At 37.0% G+C, this 19347-nt stretch overlaps 1 protein-coding gene across 3 annotated transcripts; it reads left to right on the plus strand.

Moving 5' to 3' along the window:
• LOC126732549 (E3 UFM1-protein ligase 1 homolog) lies at positions 1–18608 on the plus strand. Of its 3 annotated transcripts, none has more exons than XM_050435483.1 (20): positions 1–265; positions 654–965; positions 1064–1330; positions 2379–2426; positions 2889–2954; positions 3083–3186; positions 4704–4797; positions 4886–4942; positions 6195–6636; positions 6744–6892; positions 7131–7196; positions 7281–7349; positions 7465–7557; positions 8093–8158; positions 15367–15413; positions 15524–15587; positions 16082–16159; positions 16250–16312; positions 17927–18019; positions 18351–18608. In XM_050435483.1, the coding sequence occupies exons 1-20, from the start codon at positions 92–94 to the stop codon at positions 18444–18446; spliced, it is 2448 nt and encodes an 815-aa protein (XP_050291440.1). In that variant the 5' UTR covers positions 1–91; the 3' UTR covers positions 18447–18608. The 3 variants fall into 3 exon arrangements, with proteins under 3 accessions (XP_050291440.1, XP_050291448.1, XP_050291432.1); XM_050435475.1 differs by having other exon boundaries at positions 3–265; positions 6738–6892; XM_050435491.1 differs by lacking the exon at positions 7281–7349 and having other exon boundaries at positions 2–265; positions 6738–6892.
• Positions 18609–19347: the final 739 nt, after the last annotated feature.

The following is a 19347-nucleotide window of genomic DNA, read 5'->3' on the forward strand; positions in this document are numbered from 1 at the left end:
TATAATTAAATAAATCTCTCTCTCAAGTCTCTGTGTGATCGCGGGGTGAGAGTGATCATAGCCAAAAAAAAAAAAAAAAAAAAAAAAAAAAATGGATGACGAATTGCTGGAATTGCAGAGACAGTTCGAGAGCGCACAGCAAGCGAAATCGAGCATCCGATTATCGGAGCGAAACGTCGTCGAATTGGTCCAAAAACTTCACGAGCTCCACATCATCGATTTCGATCTTCTCCACACCGTCTCTGGCAAAGAATACATCACTCCTGTACCTCTCTCTCTCCCTCTCAATTTTCTCTTACCTGTTTGTTTCCCGAGAAAATCACAGAAATGAAAATAAAACAACTCATTTGTTTGTTTTATGATATACATATATACATATGGCTCTATGCAACAGAGGAAAACCTATAATCAATTAATTTTAGGCTGTGAAACCGGTTCATTTAATAGCTGTACTCTGATAATGGATACGAACTGATTCGATATTTGATTGTTATTATTTTGTTTCTTACATATTCTCAGTTACCAAACAGAGCATTAGGGTTTGAAACTTTGAATTCCTCTCTGATAATGTATGAGGATGAGGGTTGTTAATATTTATGTGCATGTGATTTCTTTTGTTGAAATTTGATGATAGTATGGTATGGTACAAATAGGAGCAACTGAGGCATGAAATGGTGGTGGAGATCAAGAAATTAGGGCGTGTTTCTCTGATTGATCTTGCGGACACTACGGGTGTTGATTTGTATTACGTTGAGAGTCAAGCTCAACATGTTGTTTCTGATGATCCGGGGCTTATGTTATTTCAAGGAGAGATAATATCACAATCTTATTGGGACTCTATGGCTGAAGAAATCAACGATAGGCTTCAAGAATGTAGCCAAATTGCTTTGGCAGAGATTGCCACACAGTTAAATGTTGGTTCAGAAATGGTCACCTCTGTGTTGGAGCCGCGCCTTGGGACTTTGGTAAACTTGTTTTTGCTAAATTTCATGTGATTTTAGAATGTGTAAAGAAAGAAAGAAAAAATTAACTATGTTGGATTGAACATGTATTTGGATTTTAGGTGAAAGGTAGGCTTGAAGGTGGGCAGTTGTATACGCCTGCATATGTTGCTCGTGTTAGCGCCATGGTTCGTGGCTCTGCAAGGGGTATTACAGTCCCAACTAATTTGTCTGCGTTGTGGAGCTCACTGCAACAACAACTGCATGAAATGGATGGAGCCAGTGGTGTGGCCATTGACGGTTCATTTTTCCAATCCCTATTTAATGGGATTGTGAAGGAAGGCGAGGTTTTGGGATCACTACGTGCAGGAGTTCATTGGACACCTAATGTACGTAAGATAATCTAGACATTTTATCTGGAAAAATTTGTTTAGATTTATCTTTTGGGAATGCTGAGTTTTGATAGCTGTTAAAACTATTTCTGGTAGACTATTTGAGGTTTCTTATTCAATTTGGGCCTCCAAAATCCTCCCATGTTACCTAAATTAGAGGAGGAGAGAGGGGGGGGAGGGGGAGGAGAAGCAGTTATCAACTGTTTTCTTACAAAGTCACGCAAATATATATATATATATATATATATTTTTTTTTTATTTAATATTTTTCTGTGGATTAGCAATAAATATTTCTTAAAATAAACTAGGAGAATAGGGTATACAATGACTTCTCCTAGATGTTACAATCTGAGAAAGAATTAAATGGACACTGCTTACAACATTTGTCCAATAATACAAGGATCTAAGAACTAAGTACTATCTAATTCTGGTTATGCTCAAAACCATTATAGAAATATGAAATCTGCCATTGGAATATGGTTCTTGGCTGTTTGATGTGGGTTGTTTGGATGGAAAGAAACCAGCGCTCTTTTGAGGCTATAGAGAAATCACTTGATCAATTACATGCTCTCAGCCAAAGTACTATTTTCAATTGGGCTAGGTGCTGGGGCTCCACAAACTGTTCTTCTACTCTGGAGTTTCTTACTTCCCTTAGAAGTGCCCCTTAAGTTGTTTTTGTTTGCTGCTTTATGTGTTCACCATCATGAACACCTTGTTCTTTGCTATTTTCGTTTTTTCTTCATGATTAATATACTTCTTATTACTTATCCAAAAAAAAAAAAAAGGTTTACCCCCTTATGTATATGCAAGAAAATTTGTGCTTATTATTTTGATTGCTCTCTCTCTCTCTCTCTCTCTCTCCCCCCCCCCCCCCCCCCTTCTTCCCCTTGAGGGATAGAGATAGAGACTTTTCAAAGAGAAGTGGGGGTGACATGTATGTGGTATCCTTAAAGCTCCCCCCTTTCTCTTTCAATAATCAAAGCCCTTTTAGCTGTTGTAAAATTTAAACAGTTGTGGTTTCACATTATGGAGACTTGTGCAACAGGTCTTTGCCATTGCTCAAAAGGAGTGTGTAGATTCTTTCTTTTCACAGGTATGGAGTCCTCTTCTTTCACCTATCCATAATTTACTACTTTGGATATTTAATGTATCATGTGTCCCTAATGCGATCTGTATATCAAAATGCATGTTCAAATCCTTTTTTTTTTTTTTTTCCTTATTTCAAGTCTCATAATTTTTCATAAACCTTTTCCCTTGTTGCAACCTAAATTGTGACTAGGTCGATTTTCCCCTTGCATGTGTAATCTATGTTGTATTAGAGTGATCGCTAACCTAAGCTGAGCACAAATTCAATGTCACAATATTATGTGATTTTGTGAAATTCTATGTTCATATAGATTACTAATTACTTCAAAGCTAGGTTCCACTTTTTTAAGTGACTGAATTCCATCTGGGTTTGGAACATTTTATATTCATTTAAGCTTTGTTTCATTTTTCAGAGAATTTCTGAAAGTTTTTCAATTTTCTATTCTTTGTTTCTCCCGTATCACTGCAGAATTCTTTTATCAGCTATGAAAATCTGCATAAACTTGGAATTTCCCAGCCCGTTCAGTTCTTGCAGGTATTTTGTGGATTTCATTCCAATTCTATGTTTGTGGAGGTCATAGGATTTCTGTGAAGTAAATATTTTGTTTTTTATTCTTCTCTGGATTTTATCTAATCAAACCATGGCTATGCACTCCAATTTAGTCCAGATATCCTGAAGGTGTGCCTTTAGTCTCTGTGTTTGTTCACCCCTCAATGATTGAGATGCTGGATGCTGCTACTGAGGATGCTCTTGAGGGTGGTAGTTGGTAAGGGCATGACTTAGATGTTATCTTTCAATCCTTATTCTTTTCCTCCCTGTTTCCATTGTTAGCTTTTTAATTAGGGCTATAAATAAATCAAGCTATTTATGAATAGCTTGCGCTCCGCTAAAAAAAAAACTAGTTTATGTTCGTTAATTTAGCAAATGAGCCAAGCTCAAGCCTAAGTTTAGGCTTGATTATTAAACAAGCCAAACTCAAACATAATAATGTGTTTGTGAACAAGCTCGTGAGTATGATGCTTGATTTAAGTAGATGCAATATTAGATGTTTTTATGTATACATGTGTAAAAATATGTTTATATAGACGTAAGATTGGATTGTGTAACTTTGTTAATAAGTTCAAAAGATACCAAATTATCAACCAAAAATACACACTATTCCTTTTTGTAATTTATGACAATATTTTTTTAACATTTAATTTATTGACAACTTAAATAGTCCATTTATTGTAAAAAGATTTATATATATATATATTAATTTTTTAACAAGATGGTTGGAAAATATAATTTTCATAAGTTCATAATGAAAATCATATTATCTAATTATCTCAAATAATGTAATTTCATTTATGATTTAGTCATTAATTATTTGCATAGATTTGTGAAGGGTTAAAAAATTTTAGTCAATGTGTTTATTACATATAAAAGAAAGAATAAGTTAACCAAGTAGCTCCTTGTGAACAAGCTTGATCGTGTTCAACAAGAAAATGAACCAAGCTTCTTGAAAAACTAGGATACAATACATCGAGGATACGACAATTAATTAATTAATCAATATTTATTTTTAGATATATGTATTTTATATTTCAAATAAGTTATGTTTATTTTGGATTTAAAAAGTATGTAACAACAATAAAAAGTTTGGAAATATATCTAAAATTAATTTAAAGACAATAAAATATTGTCTAAAGTACAAACAAAAGAGTTCAAATAATCTAAACACTCATAAAAAGAGTTCAAATAAACAACATTTAACATCAAAATAGAACAGTTTGCGTACTTGACACACTTGTGTCTGTGTCAGATACGTGTCTAACACTAGTACGTTTGCAATTTTTCCATGTTCGTGCTTCCTAGGTAATTGTAATCTAGTATTGTGATGAGCTTGAGCTCGACTCTTATTCAAAATAAAATTAAATAAAAATCTTTAACTTTTATTGCTCGGATTGACTTGGCTTGTTTACAGCTCTAATTTTGAGCAATTAGTAAATTTATTCAAACACTGACACGTACACCACTCTTATTGGCCAAGGATGTGCGTATATCACTGCATTGGGCAGCATGGTGTTCCAAGCTATCACTTATTTATTCATCATACAAAGATGAGATTTTTCTTAGTTTGTTTATTTATGTCTGGAATTAAATAAGCTACATGAACTTGTTAGATAAACTCAGTGAGACACTTCCTTGTAAATATATTTTGAGACACTTTCCAATTGAGTTTATTATGTTAAGACAAAATTTGCTTCTTTCTTGACTGGTATGATTGATGAACCAATACAGGATTGATTCTCTTTCTGTATTACCTGCATCATTTGGACCCCAGGACGCTTTTAAAATTATGTCCCTCTGCCCATCTGTTCAGCTGGCTCTCAAGGTGACTTTCTGATAGCAGCATGAAAGCTTATTGATTTCACATTTGCTTTATTGACTCATACAACCATCTGTTTCTTGTTTCCTGGCAGTCTAATAAAGCACTCGTTTTTGGGGAGTCTTATGTATTTAGCAATGGCTTTGTCAAGGTATGGCCCTTGAAATATAGTCACTGAGTTGTTATGTTATGAACCTCATTTCAATTATATATGTGTATTTATGCTTTTGAAAAAGTTTAGCAGTGTGTAAACAGCAAAGATGGCTAGTTGGTTCAGTAGCTTCAGTTAACATGGCATTCTAGATAAATGATATTGTTATCTCAGCTGCTATCATTTGTAATAAAACAAGAAATAAGAAGCCAAGAAATTTTTTCAGTATTTTGCATCCCTGTTGTAGGAGCTACAGATTAGGCAGCCCAAGCCCACTTAGAATAGTAGTGCCCTGTACTTCAACCCAAGCCCAAACAATGGAGTGTTTGTTTGTAGAGGTGGGAAGACATTTACAGTATAGCTGTGTGCTAAGTTTAAGGTTATGAAAGTGGTGCCCAAATAAGGAAGAATGAATCAAGTAGTTGATGAAAAAAAGTTCTCCTCGGTCACTTCCGAGGAAGGGTTCTTAAATAAGATAGACTATGGTTTTTATTAAGCAATACACTGTTCACTTTTCTGCTTCTTACTTTCTCTTTCTAAAAATTCCTCCCCCTTCCGTTCTAGAACTTCATTCCTCTTATATATCCTCCTTGATATCCTAGCCCTCCACTTGTATGCCCCATAGCTCTTCCCTGGATACTTGTCCCATCAGGGCTTTGTTGAAGGTGGCAGAAGGGGTTGCTAGCTGTGAAAACACTATTTAGGGGTCATTTCCTCATTAATGCAGTTGATAAGGTTGTTATAGAGCATTCAATGTAGGGGTGGAGGGTATAACCTTTCAAGAAGCTTCCTCCCACCGCACGGATCCTCTCTTACAGCTTCATTTGTCCCAGTTGGGCGCTCATAAGATGCTATGTCTTTTCTCCATTCTCTTCTCGGGTTGACCAGCTCCTCGGGTCATATGCACTTTTATAAATGAGTTAGTGCATGGTGCCCCGTCTCTTTCTCTTCTCGGTTCTCGGACACCCTACACTTGTTTTGTTGTAAATTTATATGTTAGCTGAGATTTTGGCATGAAAAAGATGATCCAATTTCTTGCCTCATCAGCTGTATTCTTAAATAAAACCCTGTAGCTCAATCCATTTGATTGATAAATAACTTCAAACAGATTTCTTCTCTTTTTGTGCTTTTAAATTTTGAAAGACAAGAACCTAGGATATTTAGTAATTGTTGAAGAATGTTTACATTTATTGATATTAGTTTTTCTCTCATGAAATTCTGATGTTTGCAATTTTGTCTCTTTGTTGTTTAGGTTGTGTATGATCGAATGGAGAAAGAGTTGGAACACGTTAGTGTTTCAGGGTCTTCTGGTATTATACTGTCTGATGATTCACAATTTGTCAACGCAGCTAAAGTTGGACATGATTCAAACAGGTCAATTGAGTCATTTGACACTGGTAGTGAGACTGGTAATAGTAAACAGGCTGTTGAGAAAGGACCAAAAAAGAGAAAGGGAAAATCTGCTGGGAATGCGGGTGCACCTGAAAGTGTTTCTGATAACCAGGAGTATGTCCCAACAAAATCCAAGAAAAACCAGAGGAAAGGCAAGGATACGTCTTCCTTACAAGTGTCAGACTCAAAAACAGGTGCTAAGAAAGAATCAGTTAGAGCAAAAGATGACAATCTCAGCATTCCTTCTGAAGAATGGGTAATGCAGAAGATTCTGATGCTAGTTCCTGATTTTGAGGAACAAGGTCTGTTGATTCTGACTTTAGTTCTGTTAATTCAAATTATTGAGATAATTTGGCATCCATTTCATTCTAATTTTGACAGATGCAACTTTCTAACTTGGTAGGTGTAGATGATCCCGAAACAATCCTTAGACCTTTAGCAAACCATTTGAGACCTATGCTAATCAATTCATTGAAGGCCAGAAGGAAGGCAGTATTTACAGAAAATGCAGATAGAATAAAACGCTTGCTTGATAATTTACAAAGGAAACTTGATGAGGTTAGTGCAATTATAATTTATGTATAAGTACATTCTGTGTCTGCTGTCTAGTTTTTTTCATTTTTTTTGGGGGGGTACGGGTTGCTTATTAAAAAATAGAGCTACTTTTTAAGTTTTATTTTTTATTTTTTACATAACCTCTTGGATATGTAAGATGTGTTTAACATGTTAAATAAACTTGGGAATTTTGAATACTTCTTAATGCCAACTGTCTTATTATATTTATTTTTTCTGGCAGTCTTTCTTAAGCATGCAGCTGTATGAAAGGGCTTTAGATTTGTTTGAAGATGATCAATCAACTTCAGTAAGTTTCCTTAATGATGAAATTTTTTAAGATGTTACCTTTGGTGATGAAATTGGTATGAGAGGACTAAACTATAATTTGCAGGTTATTTTGCACCGGCATTTATTAAGAACAGCTGCTGCTTCCATTTTGGATACACTCTTACATAACTTGGTAGCACTTGTTGATTGTTTTACTGTTGGTTTATAGTTTTCCTTTGTTATGGTCTAGTAGGCCACAATAAATGAATTTGACAGTTGATTTAATATGATGATTTTTTACAACATAGGACATCCACAACAAATTGAAGAATGGAATCGAAGTTGAGGAAGCCCAGAATTCCGAATCTGTTTCACTCAGTCCTGGAGAAAGAACTGCAATTGTATGAGTAATCCACTATCGGATGAATAGTGCCTATAATGAATAATCAGTATTTTAAGTTAGGGCAAATTACAACTTACCCACCTGTGGTTTGGCTGAAATTTAAGTTGTCTACCTATGGTTTGAAATTTGACACTTTACCCATCTATGGTTTAAAAAATTTAAGTTGCCTACTTGTAGTTTGAAATTTTATGATATAAGTGTTTCGCTAGATTGTTTTTTATTTTATTTTGTATTTTTATGTTTTTTGTGTTTTTGGAGGAGAGAGGCATAAAAGTGAAGCAAAATTACATATTTAACCCTATTTTTAACAGAAGTGGGTTACGAAATTCTAACTGAGCTAAATTTCAAGTGAGTAAAGTGTCAAATTTCAAACCATAGGTAGGCAACTTAAATTTCGGCCAAACTACAAGTGGGTAAGTTGTAATTTACCCTATAAATTATTTTATAACATGGATCTTTGTTCAAGTTCTTCATTCAGGAAGAATACCTATATGGTTGCCAAATATTTAATATACTCCTTTTTGCTTTTGTAGGCAAAGAGTTTTCCAGGATCTCTGTCGAATAAGGCTCTTGCGGTAGTTGATGCTTTGGAAGGAAAGGTCTGTTCTTGTTTTTCAGAATATATTGTTTTCATTCTTGGAATTTATTATCATACAAATAAAGGTTTGGTATTTATTTTGAATTTAATTTTACTTTAGACAGTTACATTCCCTTTCTCAACATGTATTTTGTTTTCAACCATAAATCTATATTGGTCCCATATGTGTGTGTGTGTATCAAAATGAGTGTATCAAGTTATGTTTTCATTTCTACAAAATTTTCTGGTGTTATAAATTTTTTGCCCCTTCTATGTTCATTTATGTCACTAGGTAAGCATCAGACTATTTCAATTTTTTTTGTTTTACATCTTTTGTGGCTGTTCCTTATTCTTCTCATGTACTTTATGAGCAAAAGCTCCTCATAAGTTTGTAAAAAGAACCAAGTTCTTGTTGACGGTGCCACTAAGAGCTCCCCTCTCCCTAGGAGGCCCAGCTACCTCAGATTAGCTAGATATTTTGTTCTTTTCTTCTGTTTCGATCAGCTATGGGTGGTTCCCGTAGTTTTTTCATTGAAGCCAAATTTTTTCAATTGGTAATAGAAGAAGGGGGATGTTATTTTTCGTTGCGGATTTTTGAGCGGGGAAAATTTTTTATGAAATCAGTTTTTATGGGTAAGAGCGCTGCACAATGGCTGATGAAGAATATTGAACACGTCATTGGGATTGATTCCAAGCAGTTCTTCACATTCAGGGATGGTGATGTTGCTTACACTCTCCAACAAAGTGCCAACTCGTTTGGCCATTTTTTATTACTAACTGAACTTAAAGTTGGTGGTTTTCGAAGGTCAATCCTTATCCCTGAAGGCAGAGCAAAAAATGGTTGGAGGACTTTAAGACTTGAATTAAGAAAGATGCTGGATCTGAACCAATATGCTGTTGGTAATTCAGGTTCCTCGAAATTTGTTGCTCAGCCACACAGGTGCAATTCAGAGATTCAAATCTCTAGATCTTTTGCTGAAACGGTGCAAGGCCGTCACATACAAGTTAAGGATAGAAAGCATCCGGAGCAATTGAGTATTTCAAACAAGGGGAAGACATGGTTAGGGGAGGAGAGAATGGTGGTGACAGATTTAGAACAGGCAAAGGTGGCAGTGAGTGGTGTTCCGATGGACAAGCCATGCTCGATAGCAGCAGGTGGAGGATCAGTGAAATCTCGGAGCATTAATGTTGATATTAATTTAGGAGAGACATTGCCGGTGGGAAATAAAGAAAGATCTCCATTAAGGTTCAATTCAAATTCTAAAGAATCTGATTATGGCATTGGGAGTCATTTTAGGAATGCATGTTGGATAGGTAAGGGTTTGACTATGGAGGTGGGTGAGAATGGAAAGAGGAGGATTTCATGGGATTTTAATAAAGGTGGACCTAAGTGTTTCAAATGGGTTTCACGGGTGAGTTAGAAAATAAATAATATTAAGCCCAATGTGGGCTTAGGCCCAAAATCCACAGTGACCCAGCCCTTGGGCTTTATTCAGATGCCTAACCCGTTGATCCCAGGCCCGACCCAGCCATCCAATCCATGCTTCTCAGCCCCGAGTACTTATGAAGTGGGTGAGAACTCTTCTAAGGGCAGCCCGATCCCACTGGCCTTCTCTTCGGCAACAATGGCGATCTCCCCAGCTTCACCAGTTCACTCGATGGCCACAGCAGAGGTGCTGGTTCGATAGAGGGAGGATCCGACAGAAGTGAACTGTAGATTATCTGATGGGCTCAGCTCTGATGGGTCTGCAGTGGCTCTGGGATCGCCTGAAAGGAAATTTTGCATATCTCTAAGGGTCTTTTCTTGGCCAATCTCCTTCGAAAACTTTTGCATGCTGGGTTTGTGGACTTGGGAGTCAATGGTGGGGTTGTAGCTGGAAATAAAAGCTGCATGAGTTTGATACAGGGGGTAAATGACGGAATTACAAAGCTGATAGATGGTTTTGGGTTCGATTAGCCCAATCTGGTGTTGATTCCATCGATGACAGATTGTGGCCTATCTGGGATGTGTGTTTCAATGGAGGAGGAAGCGGCTGTCTCAGAGCTGGGTTTGGGTGAGGAGGAGAGTTTTTGAGATTGTGATCCCCTACTTACGATTGTTCCTCCGGGATTGGCTTTGTTAGCGGAAGTGCACAATGATACTCCAAGGTTGGCTTTGTCAGCAGAAGTGCACAATGATACTGAGGTAGTGGGTCTTGGTAGCACACTAGATATTTCAAAGTGGTTGAAGCATAGAATCCCAGGGTTTAGTAAATTGGTTGTGCTCCCTTAAGTCGCCATGAGAAGTAATGTATTGCTTATCTTCAAAGGTTGGAAAGGGAGATGGAGAAAGACAACTTGTTGCAGAAGAAATCATCTATTACCCAAAAAGTAGCCACTTCTATAGGTAAAGGGCAAAGAGAGTTGAGGAATTTACTTTCCTCGGTTTATTATGATGGGAGGTAATTTGGTGGTGTAGAAGAAATAGTATTGGGGTTGCAACAGTCTTTATGAAGTTGAAAATCATTTCTTGGAATGTTAGAGGATTGAACGACTCTCAGAAACGTCTGGTAGTGAGAAGTTTGTTACGTGAGTGAAAGTGTGATGTAGTTTGCCTTCAGGAAACAAAGCTTGCTGGTATGGATAGACAGATGGTTAGCAGTTTATGGAGCTATCCGTATGTGGATTGGGTGGCTTTGAATGCTGATCAAACAACTGGTGGAGTATTGATTTTGTGGGATGGGAGAGTTTTAGAAAAGTTGGAAGTTTTGGTGGGTACATTCTTTGGTGTCAGTTAAGTGGCAAGGTGTGGAGGATGGTTTTATTTGGGCATGTTTAGGGGTTATGGCCCAAATGATAAGAGTGTAAGGGGACATATGTGGGATGAATTGGTTGGTATTTAGCAATATTGGAATATTCCTCAGTGTTGCATTGGGGATTTCAACATTGTTTGTTTCCCGAGTGAACGGAAGGGTGGTTCTCGTCTTACTCTGGCTATGGAAAAATTTTCAGAGTTCATTAAGGATCTTCACTTGGTTGGTTTGCCTTTAGAGGGAGTGAGATATACTTGGTCTAGTGACACTGATCGACCTTCCATGTCTAGGATAGATAGAGCCCTAGTTTCACATGATTGGAAGGAACATTTTTCGGATGTGATATAGCGGATTTTACCACGACCTGTTTTAGACCATTTCCCAATTCTTTTAGAGGCAGGGGGTATGGCAAGGGGGAAGAGTCCTTTTCGGTTTGAGAACATGTGGTTGAAGACGGATGGTTTCGTTGATAGAGTTTCCTCGTGGTGGAATCGCCATTCTTTCTCAGGTACACCTAGTTATGTGTTTGCTAAAAAGTTAAAGGCTTTGAGAGAAGACATTATTTAGCTAAACCGTCTAGAATGCACGGACGCGGCTGGGAGGGTGCCGCACCTGAGTCCGATACGGTGCGACGCGGGACGCGGATTCCGACGCGGTTGACCACGCGTCGGTGCCGCGTTTGCGTTTTTTTTTTTTTCTCATATTCGTGCCGACGCGGCTCGATTCGTGCCGAACCTGCCAGAATCGGCTAGAATCGGTCCGTATCAGCCATATCGGCCCATATCGGCCGGCGACCGATACGGCCGATACGGCCGAAACATGCCGAAATCAACCTTTAAACTCGCCAGAGAGGCCGAATTTCTGACCTCAGATGCGTTTCTTGCCTTATTCTTTTTTTGTTTTGTGATTCAAGTATATTAATATGTTTTTTAAAAATATTTTAATAGTAAAAATATATAGAAAATATAAATAAAAATATCTTTAATAATTTTTTAATCGTCGAGTCCCGCCGCACCCGCACCCGCACCTGAGTCCCGAAACGCACCCGTGCTTCATAGTAAACCGTAGAGTTCGGCAATGTTGGTTGTCAGAGGAAAGAATTATTGGGGGTTTTAGATTCATTAGATGCCAAGGAAGGGGATCTTGGACTCTTTGAGGCAGAGACCCATGAGAGAAATACTGTGAGGTCTCAAGCGGAGTATCTCATTTCTTTGGAGGAGATCTCATGGAGATAGAAATCGAGGATGTTGTGTATAAAGGAGGGCGATAATAATTCTAAGTTCTTTCACATGGTGGCTAACTCCCGTAGAAGGTATAACCATCTGAGTCTTTTGGAAGTGGATGGGGTGATTTATGAGGAGGGTGCAGAAGTGGCTACTCAAGTTGTTCAATTTTACAAAATTTGTATCAAGAGACAAAAGAGTGGAGGCCTTTTGTGAAAGGTTTGGAATTTGATCAAATTGGGGGGTTGGAGATGGGTTGGTTGGAAAGGAGGTTTGAGAAGGAGGAGATTCTATCAGTTGTCTAGGAACTGGAAGGGGATAAGGCTTTAGGTCCGGATGGCTTCTCTATGGCCTTTTTCCACCATTGCTGGAGAGTTGTGAAAAGAGATGTCCTAGCGGTCTTTGAAGAGTTCTTTCAACACTGTAAATTTGAAAAATCTCTCAATGCTACTTTTATCACCTTAATCCCTAAGAAGAATGATGCTTCTAATATTCAAGATTTCAGATCTATTAGCTTGGTGGGGAGCATTTATAAGATTTTGGCTAAGGTTTTGGCAAATCAGTTGAAAGTGGTGTTAGATCAGTTGATATCTGAATCACAGAATAGTTTTGTGGGAGACAGACAAATCCTTGATTCTGTTCTTATAGCCAATAAGTGTGTTGACAGTTAGGTGAAGAGTAAGATTTTGGAGGTGATTTGTAAACTTGATATTGAGAAAGCATATGACCATATGAATTGGGAGGCTCTATTATATTTGTTGAAGAGAATGGGATTTGGAGAGAAATGGTGTAGATGAATTCGTACCTATTTCTCCACAGTACAATTTTTTGTGTTGGTTAATGGATCTCCATCTGATTTTTTTGGGAGTTCAAAGGGTTTGAGACAAGGGGATCCGTTGTCTCCCATGTTATTTTTGGTTATGATGGAAGTGTTTAGTAGGATGCTGAAGAGAATGGAGGGGGCAAGTTTACTTTGTGGTTTTAGGGCTAATGGTAGGAGGGGTGGAGGGGAATGTGTTTCACACCTACTGTTTGCGGATGATACTATTCTTTTTTGTGATGCAGATGTGGAGCAACTCCTTCATGTTTTTTTGTTACTACTTTGTTTTCAAACTGTGATAGGCTTGAAGTTTAATGTGTCTATAAGAGTGAAATGGTTCCTATAGGGGAGGTACATAATGTGCATGCTTTGGCAGAGATTTTGGACTGTAGGGTTAGGTCTTTGCCAATGACTTATCTTGGTATGCCGTTAGGGGCATCTCATAAGTCCCCCTCTATATGGAATCCTATTTTGGAAAATATTGAAAGGAAGTTAACCGGGTGGAAGAAGTTGTATTTGTCGAAAGGTGATAAACTGACTTTGCTTAAGAGTACATTATCTGGCCTCCCTACTTATTTTTGATCTCTTTTCACCATTCCTACTCATGTGGCTAACAAAATTGAGAAGTTGCAAAGGGATATCTTGTGGAGTGATTCCAAGATACATTTGTTGGGATGGGACAAGGTGTGTATGCCTATTGCCAATGGTGGTTTAGGAATTAGGAAATTGACCACCTTCAATAAAGCCTTACTAGGAAATGGCTTTGGCGTTTCGGGGTTGAGGAGACTCGGCTTTGGAGGAGGGTTGTAGCTTCTAAATTTGGGGAAGAATTTTTTTTTGGGGGGGGGGAGGGGGGGGGTGGGGGGGGGGGGTGGACTTCAAAGCTGGGAAGAGGTGTTCACGGGTGTGGCTTGTGGAGAAGTATCCAGATGGGTTCGGAAGCTTTTAGCAAAAACATCCAATTTAAGATTGGGGGTGGAGAGTAGAGTGAAATTTTGGATAGATCAGTGGTGTGGGGATCTTCCTCTTCGTTTGGCTTTTCTAGTCTTATACAATATTGCTACTAACAGAGAGGCTTCAGTTGACTTTTCTCTGATAAGGCAAGGAGTGGGGGGTAGGAGAGATTGGAATGTTCGCTTTAATCGGGGTCCTAATGATTGGGAGGTAGAGTTGGTGGATGATTCTTTTTGGTTCTTGGCAGCCAATTTACCTTCAACGGATGATGGTGATCTATGAGATGGAAGTTGACGAAGAATGGGGATTTGAATATCTGCTCATTTTATCATAAGTTGTGTGATTCTTTTTCCATTATTTTTTCCTGGAAAGGTATTTGGAAGGTGAAGGCACCCCAGTGTCTCTTTCTTTGTTTGGACAGTTGCATGGGATAGGATTCTCACGGGTGATAATTTGCAGGGTAGGGGTTTTTATTTTGTTGATTGGTGCGTCATGTGTCGTCGTGGGAAGATAGTGGATCATTTGTTGCTACATTGTGGGAAGACTCATCGTTTGTGGAGTTTTGTCTTTAACACTTTTGGGGTTTCGTGGGTTCTCTCAAGATCGTTTACAGATTTCCTTTTTGGTTGATGGAATTGGTTGGAGAAGCATTCATCTAACATTTGGAATTTAGCTCCGTTGTGTTTGATGTGGTGCATTTGGAGGGAATGCAACCGGCGAACTTTTGAGGACCTAGATAGATCTGATGACCAGTTGCTTGCTCTTTTTTCTAGTTCTCTTTTTGATTGGTCTAGGGTTTGGGGACTCGCATCTAGTGAATTTCTCCCTTTGTTCCTTAGCTCTCTTTTTCTTTGTATCTAGTTTTTTTTTTTTTTTTTTGGTAATCTTCAATATGCTTTGTGCTTCTTTGCGTAAAGTATTTTTTTGAATATACATCTTTCTTACTTATCAAATATATATATATATATATATATTATGTATAATTAAAAGGTTATGAAACAGCATGTTGCTTTTTAATATTATTTTTTCCTTTTCTACCAGAGTAAAGTAATTACTTGCACTGCCTTGTCATAGTATGTATATTGTGAAGTAGACTACTTGACTTTATACTCCTTTGTTTGTGTTTTTACCCCTGAACTTTTCTTTGTATTTTTTGCCAAGAACCTTATAACTCAATTGGGACCTCTAGGTGTTTCCAACGGAGATGTTTAGGGTTCAAATCCCCCCCTCCCCATTGTAACTATCATATTCTTCTATGTACTTCAAAGAACGAAATACTTGAAAATTTAGAGAGGTTTTGTTTTTAGAGGAACTCTGGTTTGTTTGATTGCAATTCCTCAACAGTTGATAATTTTGAAATGTTCTTCATTTGTGTATTACTTTGTTTATTTGTTATGAATATACAGCAATGACTTTAAGATTTGAATATTTGATGTGACAGCGGGTAGAAACATTCATGGATGCGTTTAGAGAGATAGTGGAAGAGAGGTAATTATTTGTTTCTTATATTAGTGTGATTATGGTTTCCATTTGAGCTATATGAAGTATGTATGTTGACATGAAATTTACCATTTTCATTTTGAGCTTCATTGTTCCAGTGGGTTACTCTTGAAGAAGCTTGACAAGAAATTGGAGAGAACACTTCTGCATTCATATCGCAAGGTGATCCTTCTTTCAGTTTTATAAGTAAGTGTCAAAATCATTTTGTTAATAAATGGGTTGGTTTGCAATCTAATCAATATCATCTTGTATTCTCTCTGCCGCTTCAATCATGGTGTTCTTTTCCTGATTTGAAAGTTGATGACAATTGACCCAATGGTAAATTCACGACAATTTCAGCTTGCTCATGTTGTGAATATAAAAGACTAAAACTATGTTCATAACATTGAGAATATTAGGGAACAATCAGCTAAAGCATACCCTGCACATCCCCTCCCCCCCACCCAAAAAAAAAAAAAAAGTTCTCGCGTGTGTGACTTTTCCTTTTGTTTATTTTTTTCCCTTAAAATCTGACAAATAATGTTTGAGACAGCAGCAAATTGTGATGTCCAGTTGGGCATTAATAAATTGGTTGGTACGAAGTTAGAATGGATCGATGGTCTCAAGATCTTATTTCTCAAGTGCTTTTTATTTATTTATCATTATGTCATGTTCAGGATTTGACGTCTCAAGTTTCTGCTGAAACTGATCCAGTTTCGCTTCTGGCAAAAGTTGTCTCCTTACTGTATATACAGGTCAGTTAATTTATATTGATATGTTTTATTATACATGCTTGAAAAGTGTTCATTGTTCTTTGTTATAAGGTGATTTTTTTTTGTGAATAGGTTCACCATAAAGCTCTTCAAGCCCCAGGAAGGGCCATTTCAGTTGCTGTTTCTCGATTGAAGGTATATCTGTATTTATCCAAGAGAATATGTTTTTCAAACAATGTGCTGCAAGATTTTGAGTGTATAATGACTAACCTTGTGGAGCCTTGAAGAGAAATAACATCAAGGTAGTGCAAATATGTTTTGAGAAGCTTAATCATTAATGATAGGATAACAAGTTCTTACTTCTTGTCAGGGCCCCCTAGGATTTAGTGAAAGGGAGGGGAGACTTTCTCTTCATTCAGGTTTACTTCATGTATTATGACATGACTTTTATCCTTTCTTTTAAAGTTAAAGGAAGAAAAGGATGCACTGATAGAGTCACCATTAGTGGGCACCTTATCTGTTAATTCAGACATGAATGACCTCAAGGGATGGCAGCCACTTACACATGGTATTTCTGGAGTGTGGGATGTCTATTGTAAGGCAGCAGTAAAAAATTTTAGTGCTTGGTTTTGCTTATGATGGTTGAAATGAACTAATTCCTACATCCTGAAATAGCTGGAGTAAGGAGGGACTGCATATAGATTGTTGGCAAAGACAGATGCAAAATACTTATATTAAGATAACAATAAAATGTCCCATCAAAAAAGAAAAAGAAAAAAAGAAGTCAGCAATGAATGTGATTAGCACTTTCAGTTATAGATAATCTCCAATCTTGACATGTCATACACCAAAACTGTAGATAAATTCATAAAATCTTCTCTCTTTTTTCTTTGTTGAGTGTTTTATTTTTGGGAGCTAATCTATGGCTGTAAAAGGTGGTGATTAAAATACAGAAAATGATAGGTCTTTGATTCTTAAAGGTTGTGTGGATTCAGTTGGCATGCTTACTTCTGGTCTTTGGGTCTCAGTACTCCAGCTTCCTGGATCAAACTTTGTAACATTTACTTTGGATATGGAATTCAGATACATTCAAAACAGAACTTGTTGGGTCAGTCAGCTTATTATTTGTTATTACCTCTTGAGACATGTTATTAGGGAAATGTTTTGTTTCATCTCATGGTTCAATTGTCCCACATGAATTGTATTTACCTACCAAATGAAGAAGGAAGAGAAGGGAAGGGGGTTGGAGGGTGGACCAATGATTTAGTAGTCTACATTTTTGTTTGAGCTGAACATGTATGTGATGTTGGAACTTGGTTCAATTAACAACTGTGAGGAGTGGCCATCATGTAGGTGATCTGGATTTAATCATTTTAATATTTGGATTTGGACTGCTTATTTGGAATCTGTTGGATTCGGAGTCAGACTTGTATTCATGTAATTAGAATTAGAATTATTTTTTTCCTGATTGGTAAGTTACAAGTGCAACCAATGGGTCTTGAATCCTTGACCTACACTCTACTAGAACTTATAAAGGGCGGAGGTGCTAGTTGAGGTAGAGCTCATTAGCAGAATTTGAATAACTTATTACATGTCAAAAATGAAAATCAGGTTAGAATTTGAATCCTGTAAGACCTGCATCGAACTTTGCCCACTGACAGCCCAAGTTGGTTAAATGAACTGAACCTAACTGATGTCTAACTGATGGTTATAATACGATTGCCTTACTTGAAGTGTTTGGTGCTATTTATTCTATAAATGTCTTTCCCCCTACATTTTATTTTCCATAATTGTGTATCTATTTTTCAGGATAAACTAGATGATTCAGCATACAAGATCTTAACTGATTACCAAACTGCAACAGTGACACTTTTAGCACTAATATCTGCTGCAACTGGTGGTGTAAGTAAATGTGCATTTCACTTATCAGATTCTTTATTTGGCATATATGTCATTTTTACAATTAGCCCATAAAAGTTCAAGCTTGAGCAAAACTCTTAAATATTCTCTTGGTCATGTTTTAAAATTTATCTCCTCTGTTAGGGCCTAAAGGGGTCATGATAAGTAAATTTTTTGCAAAATAAGTTGGCTGACATGATAACTATGTTTATTTTATGAGAATATATGCACTTGTAACGATTCTCTTTTGCTAAACTTAGAAATCCTCACATTTATTTTAGGTTTTGATCTCAAATCAATCGTTTGTTTATTTTGTTGTGTCTGTGTTGGTTAGGAAGAAGACTGTTCATCTGATAGAATTTTGACCAAGAGGGAGCTTTTGGAAAATCAAATGCCAGCACTGAAAGGCCTGGTCTTGAGCGCCTCATGATCTTGATTCTGGATGAAGACAAATAGGCCAAGTCAGTCGTTGAAAGAAGAAATAGTGAACTGTTTGATGCTCCACAATTTCTCTTTTAAATTTGAGGGGCAATAGTATTTTCAGCAAAACTAGAAATGTTAATTCAATCATGATGTTTCATTTTTGTTTTTAGTTTGCATCTTTTATGTTGCTATATAATTATGGTCTGCCTGCAGGTCTATCGGTTAATTAGTACTATTTTCTTGCGGAATATAAGGATATCTTATAAAGTTTGTGGCAAAAGATTAGTGGGGATATCAGAAAGAAGGCATGGAACTACCAACATATATTTGTGTTGATTATATCATGGTGTTTGACAAATGTCAAAGCTGCATATAGGCCGACTCAACAACTTTGGGGAATTAGGCAAAAATTTTAAGTGGGGTATTTTTTTTTTTATATTTAAATATTTATTTAATAATATTTATTAAATTTTTTATTTAAAATTTATTTTTTATTTTTTATACATGATTCAATAAATCAGTATCATTATAATACAAATGAGTTGATATAATATACATCAAATTATTAATTGATGTGTGTTGATGCTCATTTTGGGAAGCCCAGTAGAAGGAAGAAGCCTAGCAACATGGGCAAAAAAGAGTTAGTAATTGGATAGAAAGGCCATTAAGCCCAAGCGGGAGGATTAATGAATCATAGGCCCATAAAATAAACAAATGGCCCTTGAGGAAGCAAACGGGTCTAAAGGAGTTTGGAGAGAAAGAAGTAGCAAATCCATGGGCAGTATGTGATGTAGAAAAGTGAGAATGGGTTATAGCAAGCTTGAAGTAATAAAAGTAAAGAAAGTAAGAGGTTGAAGAAAAGTCCATGAGCCCTAAAGATGAAGGATAAAGTGATTGGGTCAGAGAAG

This window comes from Quercus robur, chromosome 1, assembly GCF_932294415.1.
Source record: "Quercus robur chromosome 1, dhQueRobu3.1, whole genome shotgun sequence".
Classification (NCBI taxonomy): Eukaryota; Viridiplantae; Streptophyta; class Magnoliopsida; order Fagales; family Fagaceae; genus Quercus; species Quercus robur.

Coding starts and splice junctions, on each gene's coding strand:
- LOC126732549 (XM_050435475.1), top strand. CDS start 92: ATGGATGACGAATTGCTGGAATTGCAGAGACAGTTCGAGAGCGCACAG. Junction 2,955..3,082: donor AGCCCGTTCAGTTCTTGCAG/GTATTTTGTGGA, acceptor ACTCCAATTTAG/TCCAGATATCCTGAAGGTGT. Junction 16,313..17,926: donor TTGCTGTTTCTCGATTGAAG/GTATATCTGTAT, acceptor TCTATTTTTCAG/GATAAACTAGATGATTCAGC.